Raw genomic sequence first — 9,936 nt, 5'->3', positions numbered from 1 at the left:
CTCTCTCTCTCTCTCTCGGGGCTCTCTCCCTCTCTCTTCTCTCTCTAAGGGGGATTTTAACTATATATATATATATATATATATATATATATTATATATATATATATATATATATAATATATATATGCTTTAAAAATCACAGTAGATGCATGAGACTTCATTAAATAAGCGAGTACCACAGGAAATGATAGGCAGCAATCACAAGCGTTTTCGTCTTTACTAAGACAATGTCTTAGTAAAGACGAAAGCACTTGGATTTCTGCCTATCATTTATCTTGTGGTATTTGCTTATATTTACGCTTATACCTCACGGTAATGTGATGTAACTCATATATATGGAGTAAGAGAAGCAGGACAAATTTATGTTCTACCTCACAGAAATAGTAAACTAAACACAAACCCTTGAATGTAGCTTATTATCGATAACCAAAATAAACTGTCATTGTTGTTGTCGTGATCGCCAAATAACCTCATCATGGTAATGTATAGATGTAATATACTTTACGTTTTGTATATTCTTTAATTATCTGGTCGTATTTTAAAGCACTATTCCGTTATTTAAGGATATTTAACCTTAAATTAAGGTCAGCTTTACCCCGGTATGTAGAAATGGTCATGATGGTCATCTGTTGAGTTTAATGGAGACTTGTGTCACTTTACCTGCTTATAATTTCATCTTATAAAGTAATTTCTTAAGTATTCTAGACTGCTTATGTAACACTAGGGTAGTACCTAAATGTATAATTTCTAGGTGCTACTTAGGGGAAACAACTGACAGGACCAGCGGATCCAGTTTCCTCCGCGTGTGAAGCCACCCTCTGAAAAAGTACTTTAACACGTCCTGACACCGGAGATGGGCATCAGTCACGAGTTGGTGGTAAGAGCAAAAGCTCGAGACCTCTGCTCTTCTTTCGAAGAAAGTATTTCCCCCAAAGTTAGAAATTAAGGTCATAGGTATGTTCAGAGGTTAATGAAAGTCTGGCTGTACGCAGTGCACACGTACCTCCATGACATGACGCTTTCGAAATTTTTAATTACAACTCTGGGAAGTTTACAGATTCCCGGGCCATGCGACACCCAAATCCATCCGCCACGGTAAGTAGTCCCTATGACCTCGGGTGGCATTTCACCTATCACAACCTACACCCAGCGAATATTTGAAACATGGCGTGAACATTCAAAAAAGGCAACATGTCTCCTATAACACCTCACCCAGCCCCCATTGCTTTTGCTTCTGCAATTCCCGTTACGATATCGCACTCTATTAACATGGGTGATGATGTAGGCGTATTCCGTAATTATTTACCTACAGTTTTGGGAGCCAATTTCCAAATTCCCTGGCCGCACAACACCCAACTCCATCCGCCGCGCTAAGTAGTCCCTTCGACCCAGCATGCCCTTTTCACCTGGTTCGACCCCGCGAGTTTTCAAAGCAGTCAATATGGCGTCTCCAGTCACATCACACCCGTCCCTCGCTGCTTTTTTGGCTGCAAGTCCGGTTACTTTCGGTGTTCTTTATACATTTTGTCAAGACGTTGATGTACTACGTACATATCTATTCAAAAGCGGACTTTTGGGAGATTTTAGTGGAACTTGCGACCAGTGTAGAGTCGGAACCGTCAGCCTCGTTAAAGAGGAAGACAGTTTCGTGTGGCGGTGCAGCTTATGCACGTGCTGTAAAAGAATCGCGATCCGGAACAGCTCTGTCTTCTCCCGCTCACACCTTGATTTCGGCACAATCCTCCAATTAATTTATGGCTGGATCCACGAGCTACCACAGGCCTTTATGCAAATGATTCTTCAGATCGGTTCACCTAACACCATGGTGGACTGGTATAATTTCTGCCATGAAGTCTGTATCGACATTTTGGTTCAGGACAATTGCAAAATCGGTGGACCCGGCCACATTGTTGAAATTGACTAGTCAAAGTTTGGCAAACGTAAATTCAACAAAGGTCAGTGTTCAAACCGAAATGTCGATGCTAGACGTGCCGCCCCCAGTCAAAAGGCCCAGAATCGCCCTACCAAAATTCTCCGACTCTGACATGGAAGATTTTCAAGTCTAAGGTAAGTGCAATAATGTATTTAGGGTAGTTTACGGGTAGTTTACATCCTAAGTGTGGTTAGGTTGGTTTCTTTGGTTAGGTCACAACCTTCGTTATCACTGGGACAGATGGTGGATTGTCCATGGTTAGACTGGCCAGCCACGCGGTTAGGTTGGTACTCATGTGCTGCCGGTGTTTGTGGAGTCAGCTCTTAGGGACCAGGAACCACAACGTTGTTCAAGTGCAATTTGGAGTGAATTAAGACCAAAACATGTATAATTACAATCAAATAAGCACTTTGGAGTTTCAGTTGTGATGGCAGTGAGGATAAAACCACTGATTACAAGGTAATATAGGCAACAAAATGTCGTTTTGTTGTGCTGATTACAACTGCAATCTTGAGTAAGATCAATAAACGTTACATATATACACTAACATTGTTCAAATGAGTGCTGAGAAGGCTGGGAAAGATGATGGCTCTGCTGTGTTTACGAACGGCACCTCATGCGGTTTCCGCCATATTGGATTTCAAAACTGCCTTGAAAACATATTTTACAAAGAGCTCACATGCTTATTTCTGGGCTCAGCTCGTGTCGCTGCGCGAAATATCCTTTAATCTATTATTTCTAGGGTAAATGTACTAAAACACATACCAGAGAATAAATAAAATAAAGAAAAAGGTCAGTGTAACTGACTCGCTCACCCTCCAAGGGGGTGTCGGTATGAACACTAGGCGAGTGAGACCACTACCACGAGCCAAATGCCAATAGAAATCTCCCACTACAAAAACCCTCCATGAGGAGAGCCGACCCACAGAGTGAGCAGCTCGTACTACTACTACTCCATCCCATGCTACCGACTGCTGCGCCTCTGGTGGCCATCCTTTTCAGTTAGCGCACACGAGTCACACGTGATATTTTTCTCTCTGTGTTTTTTTGTGCCCTTTCGTTGGATTTATCTATGATGGGGCGGCAGCTATTGCAGCAGCTAAGTTAAGTACTCAGTATTTATGGTTAGTTGGTTTTTTCCGGCCCTCAGTCATATTTGCCGTTTTTTAGGTATAAATACGAACCCCGGGGCGGAAGCCATGGCAGCATGGTTCTGCCGCGTGGTGGGTTCGTTCTCGGTCTCCCATACCTAGAACATCCCCCTATCTATGTACGCTCTATATTTATTATCCTTTTTACTTAGGGTACTGTCTACTCAGGTTTGTCATGCATGCATGTCTTTTACCTTATGGTAGGCTTCTTCTTTCCAGACCCTAGTCCCGGCTCTTAGTATCGGCCTCTGACTAGCTTTGAGTGATAGACTTTCTTCTTGGGTTAGTCGTACACATCCTGGATTTTTTCTCCTACTATATTGTTTTCTTTCTTTTATTTTATTTTATTATACCATGTATTTTGTTGTGGCTAGGTTAGTTAGGCGTCTGGCTTAGCCTAGGTCCTGGCTCCTTGAGCCTATGTTACCGCTCATCAGTTCGGTTGCTTCCCTATAGCATCTCTCTGATCAGTCGGTTTTGGCCCAGAGTAGGTCTCCATGCTACCGGGCTTTTCAGTTCAGTTGCTTCCCGATAGCATCTCTCTGATCAGTTGGTTGGTCCTAGGCTTAGTTATCTTATTTTAGTCTTACCGCCTCGTGGTCACTACGCGATCACGAGACAGCCAGACGCCTGCCCAGTCCCCTTCCCCCCTCCTCCCGCTCTTCCATAGAGTCGGGGGAGGGTGGGTCGGTCTGCCCACGCTCGCTCCACATACCCGAGCATGCCTCCCTCTCTCCCCCCAGGCGGAGGCGGAGGGGGCCAGGGAGACGACAGACACCCTGCCCTACTGACGATGACCTCTCCGGCTTCTCGGTCCGGCCGGCCGGTGGTGATGTGGTGGGGGGTACTGGCCTTTTACATCCGTTGCTTCCTTGTCGCTCCGGTTCGCTCGAGCCTGTATGTCTCCTCGCTCTTCCCGACCTTGCTAGGACTCCTTTCCTGATCGGAGTCCTGGCATCCAGCGGGAAGATGTTAGTCCACCTAGTAGAGTGGACCGGAACATACAGTGGGTCCCTGCTAACCTTACCGCATTGCTGAGTTACTAAACTCCGCCACGCACTGGACTTGGTCCGGTTCGTTTGTGTTTTAGGTTTAAGCGTTATTAGATTAACTATAAGTTTATCTTAAGTACCTTAAACCTTTTCCCCCTCCCCCCCTCCCTTACATGTCTTACCGGATATCTCCGGGTTTATAGCCTATTCAGGCGAGGCAGGGGGGGGTTATGCCCAAATTTTTTCCGAGCTCCGGCATGCAACGGAGTTCTTCTGTCCTTTAGCCTGTAAGTGTTATTCTTTAAAGATACTCATGTATCTTCCCACTTACAGGCCACCAACAACTGTGAGCATCCGGATGCGCCGCCACACTTCAGGACCCATGTGGACACGAAGTTTGCCGGTCCCATGCTCCATGCGCGACGCTGCACGGGGACATCCAGGTCTGGTACCATGAAACGTGTACCATATGTTACGATCTGGTGAGCCAGCTTTTAGAAGGGGTGAGTATCCCATCTCCGGTAGCTGCTCCGCTTCCGTTTTAGTGCTTAAGTTTTCATCATCCACTTTAACTTAAGGCATCTAAGTTTAAGTTATAATTTAAGTTTTAGTTTTAAGTGATTCTTAAATCTAATCTACGCCCTCTCTTCCAGGCGCCGGCAGTGAAGGATACCGCACTGGCAACCCTGCGGCCTGGGTCGGCGGTTTTTGGGAAGAACGCCGCCAAGGGTATGCCCTACATCTTGGAGAAGCGGTTGGCGCTGTTAATCTTCCCCGGAGGCAAGGCGACAGGATACGTCGACCCAGTAGAGGCGGCCCCTACTATCGCCTTCATCCAACAACAGCTGGCTGCCTCATTAACTGATCAAGACCAGGATATCTCCACGGACGTCGCGACTCTAGATATTAATGTGGAACCTATGGTAGGTGTAGACGACCTGTTGGTCGAGGAAAGTAGGGTGGACACCCAAGGGTCACCCTTGGGTGTAACTGTTTCTTCTACTCCTGCAACCTCTCCATCCTCCAAGGCTTTACAGGTGATGAATTATATACTCCTCCTGACGCTTCGGTTAGACCTAAGGTCAAGGGTCAAGCAGTGAAATCCTTGACTAAGGCGTCGTCGTCGTCTAAGAAGTCGGCTTCGGCATCATCCTCCTCACGTAAGTCTCCGGCTACGAATCCCGGAGCAGACAGATCTAAAGCTTCTAGCTCCGGCTCTAAGTCCTCGAGGAGTAAATCCTCCAGAGAGAGATCTCGCACTCCGGCAGAGTCACCAGTTCCGCTACCCTTGGTTCCGATTCAGAGCCACCCCTCCACCTCCGCAGCAGCTCCGGCCTTGGACTCCAATGCTGGCCTGTTGCAACAGGTGGGCGACCTGGTTGGGTCCCTAAAGAGTAGCATGGAACAAATGATCTCTCGTCTGTCGGATAGGATTACTTCCCAAGATTCCATTATAGCCGGACTGAGAGAAGCTCCTCTAGCCTCTCCTCCACTTTCCAATACGAGTGGAACTCAGCTTCCTCCGTATGACTCGCTACCTCCGTTCTCGATGAACAATCCATGGAGAGTAGCGTCATACGCCCCCTTCCAAGACGGTCTCATTTCCATACCGGAATTCGGAACTCGAAGGATAGAGGACTTCGAGTTCTTCCCGGAAGACCTCCAGCCTCCGTTCATGAGGCTACGCAAGGCTTACAGCTTCAGCCATGGTACGGGATGATAAGGGTACCAAAGGAGACAGTCCTCGTATTCACGAGACCAGGCTCAGAGAGAATGGCTCAGATGTTTAGAGGACATGGATTGTTCTAATACCAGGATACAACCTTTCAAGAGTCCCCTTACCATTTTCACAATGGATTGAGAGTACCCCGCTCCCGTTCCTGACAAAGATCGCGAGGTCTACCATCCCAGCGGCCCAGAAGGGGGAACCCATGCCTCAATTGAAGGAAGCAGATCCCACATCTCCGTTGCTCTCCCCTCAGCCGGAGATTGTGGGAGGACTTGCCAAACACCTTCTCAGCTGGCAAACTCAAACCGGACTGTGCTATGGAGCAGTTTGGTGAAAAGCTACCCAGGCTCCCAGATGGCCTTATTCAGGCTGAATTTGACGCGAAATCGCGATTAGCCAGATCTATTAACTCTATGGCTATGTCCGAGGTAGCAACCATAGCTTATGGCTCAGAACCACTTTTTAAGCTCATGACCAAAGCCCTGACTCAAACGGTACAGTCGGATATGTTTGAGTTGCCACTGCTAGAACGAATTGTAGGAAGGCATGTCCTACAAGAGGCAACCATTCGACATGAGCTGAATAGGTTACTCTCGTCTAACAAAAAATCTGGGGAGCAGATCTCTTCCCAGAAGCTATGGTGAAGGAAGTCCAGTCAGAGGCTACGAGGCTGAACCAGAGCCTTAAGGACCGTTGGGGCCTTACGGCTGAGGAGACAAGACCTAACACCTAAAGGTAAGGGACAGAGGAAACCTAGGCGTTTCCATCCTTACCAGAAAAAGCAGCCACGCTTTCCTCAGCAAGTTCCAGCGGTGCCCTTAGTGCAAACAGCCCAACCTTCCACCTCTAAGGCTCAATCACAGCCAATTTATGTGATATCCCCTCAGCCTCAGCCCTCCACCTCTTACGCCATCTCTCCAGCTTACAATCAAGCCTTCGAGAGTCAAGCTTCACAGAAGTATGACCGCTCGGGTAAGGGGAGGCAGAGGTAAGCGTTCCTTTCGTGGGAGAGGACTCGGGAGGCCCCTTTAACAGAGGGAAAGCACTTCAGAGGAGGCCGAGGCGGTTACCAGAACCAATGAGGAATTTCAGTAGGAGGGAGGCTGTTTCACTTTCGCCACCGGTGGAACTTAAGCGAATGGGCTCAGAGATAGTGTCAAAAGGCCTCGGGTTGGAGGGGCTGGGGTTGACGAACCCACCTCCATCCAGACCTTTCCGTCAACTTCCTTCCAAAGAATGACAGAGTACGCAGAGGACCTTCTTCAGAAAGGAGCTATAGCGAGAGTCAAGAGATTAAAATTTCAAGGTCGCTTGTTCAGCGTGCCAAAGAAAGGCTCACAAAAAAGAAGGGTAATCTTAGACTTGTCCCGCTTAAACTTAGCCATCCCGCTGCGACAAGTTCAAGATGCTCACGATCTCACAGGTGCGGACCTTACTTCCCCGTGGGGCCGTCACCACCTCTATCGATCTTACAGACGCCTACTATCATATCCCTATTGCAAGACACTTCCTTCCGTATCTGGGTTTCAAGATAGAGACCAGGCATTCTCCTTCAAGGTAGTTTCCCTTCGGACTCAACGTGGCACCCAGGGTGTTCACGAAACTAGCGAAGCGGTAGTGCAACAACTCAGATCACAAGGGATTATGGTAGTAGCGTATCTCGACGATTGGTTGAGGTCTGGGCTTCAACGTCGAGGAATGCAACAGAGCTACACTGAAGTGATTCAGTTCCTGGAATATCTAGGCTTCAAGATAAACAGGATCAAGTCAAGACTCACTCCAGAGTCAGACTTTCAGTGGCTGGGCATTCAATGGAATCTATCCTCCCATACTCTGTCGATTCCATCAACCAAAAGGAAAGAAATAGCGAAGTCAGTCAAGCAATTTCTAAGTCACAAACTGGCGTCAAGGAGAGCTCAGGAGAGGATCCTGGGTTCTCTCTAGTTTTGCATCAGTTGACGAACGTCTTAATGAAAGCCAAACTGAAAGACCTAACCAGAATCTGGCGCTCACGAGCAAATGTCAGGGCCAGGGACAAAACTATCCTCAGTCCCTCTGATTCTAAAGAATCGCCTTCGACCGTGGGCGAAAGTCAAGAATTTGTCAGTGTCAGTACCCCTTCTAGTTCCCTCCACCAGGGATTACCCTCCACACAGACGCGTCCTTAAGCGGTTGGGGAGGGTATTCACAGGTCCAAAAAGGTTCAAGGAACTTGGTCACCTCAGTTCAGTCAGTTTCCATATAAACGTACTGGAGGCAATGGCAGTGTTCTTGACTCTAAAAGGTTGCGCCCACCAAAGTACTCCCACATAAAGCTAGTTCTGGACAGCGCAGTGGTAGTACTTGTATCAAACAGAGGAGGCTCCAAGTCACGTCATCTAAATCATGTGATGGTAGCCATCTTCTTCTGGCCCTGGCGACAAGTTCAGTTGGCATCTCTCCTCCACTCACATAGCTGGAGTGAGAAACGTCATAGCAGACGCGTTATCCCGATCAGTGCCCCTAGAGTCGGAATGGTCACTGGACAACAGTTCGTTCCAATGGATCCTTCAAAGAGTCCCAGGGCTACAGTGGATCTCTTCGCATCTCAAGCGAATCACAAACTTCCCTGTTATGTAGCCCCCAACCTGGACCCTCTGGCCTATGCCACGGACGCCCTGGCTCTAGACTGGAACAACTGGAAGAAGATTTATGTCTTTCCCCCAGTGAATCTTCTTATGAAAGTTTTAAACAAACTCAGGACGTTCAGGGTCAAGTGGCTCTAGTAGCCCCAGACTGTCCAAAGAGCAATTGGTATCCCCTAATTCTGGAGCTGGGCCTTCGTCTTCTTCGGATCCCCCAATCCAAGCTCTCCCAGTCAGTACAAACGAAAAGACTGTGTTCGCTTCCTCAGGGATTCTCAAAACCCTAACTTTATGGATTTCATGAAGTTTGCGGCAAAAGAGAATTGACGAATATTGACCCTCAGAATATTCTCTTCTTGGAATCCGATAAAAGGGGGATTCAACTTTGAGACAGTACGATGCTGCTGTCAAAAAGTTAGCAATCTTCCTGAGAGAATCTGATATTAGAATCATGACAGTTATTCAGCTATATCCTTTTTCAGATCCTTATTTGAAAAAGGTTTAGCAGCTAGCACGATTACGACAAACAAGTCAGCCTTGAAAAAGATATTTCAATTTGGGTTCAACATAGACTTGACGGATTCCTACTTCTCGTCTATTCCTAAGCATGTGCTAGACTTAGACCTTCTGTAAGGCCTACGTCAGTTTCATGGTTCTTAAACGATGTTCTAAAACTGGCTTCAGAAACCGACAATGACACATGCTCGTTTATAATGCTCTTAAGGAAAAATAAAACCCTGTTTTTATTAAGCTTAGCTTCAGGAGCAAGAATTTCAGAACTGTCGGCTTTATCCGAGATCCGGATCATATTCAATTCCTTCCCACAGGGGAAGTACTACTTTCTCCGGAACGTAGCTTTTTAGCAAAGAATGAAGATCCTTTGATGAGGTGGGAACCTTGGAAGGTACTACCCCTTCCACAAGATGTATCTCTTTGCCCAGTTACAACCTTACGAGCCTTTCTGTCCAGGACCTCCTCATCCTCATCGGGTCCCCTCTTTAAGAGGGAAAAAGGTGGTACTTATCCATTAAAGGCATCAGGCAGCAAATCCTGTACTTTATTAAACAAGCCAATCCTGACTCTTTCCCGAAAGCACATGATGTTAGTTGGGCAGTAGCCACCTCAATTAATTATTTCCAACACATGAATTTCGATGAGTTGAAAAAGTATACCGAGGATGGAAATCGCCGACAGTGTTCAAACGCCATTACCTTAAGTCCTTGGAAGCTCTGAAATTTCAGCAGTAGCAGCGGGAAACATAGTTTCTATGATTCTAGTTAATTTGTAGTAGAAGATTCAGTCCTCCTTTCTACCTGCTTCACCCAACAGTCGTCTATTCCTACCGTGTTCATTTACATTCACCTGGTGTCTTAGCTGCTTTTATGATGATGTAGTGGTGCCCCTTAGTTTTTGCTAGGGACACTCAGATGATTATGGATTTTGATCTCATGGATGTTACCCCTTATTTTTATGCTAGGGGATACATCTCATTTATAATGGTTACGGG

General features: G+C 46.8%; 1 protein-coding gene across 1 annotated transcript in view; it reads left to right on the top strand.

The window, feature by feature from the left end:
• Positions 1-1,191: 1,191 nt before the first annotated feature.
• LOC135195985 (ubiquitin recognition factor in ER-associated degradation protein 1-like) overlaps positions 1,192-9,936 on the top strand; it is a 37,680-nt gene continuing 28,935 nt past the window's right edge. The window contains 1 exon segment of the mRNA XM_064222485.1: positions 1,192-1,281. Coding sequence (XP_064078555.1) covers positions 1,192-1,281 — 90 coding nt within the window.

The sequence above is a fragment of the Macrobrachium nipponense genome, chromosome 17 (genome assembly GCF_015104395.2).
Source record: "Macrobrachium nipponense isolate FS-2020 chromosome 17, ASM1510439v2, whole genome shotgun sequence".
NCBI lineage: Eukaryota > Metazoa > Arthropoda > Malacostraca > Decapoda > Palaemonidae > Macrobrachium > Macrobrachium nipponense.
This window is presented reverse-complemented; position numbering and strand designations above follow the sequence as displayed.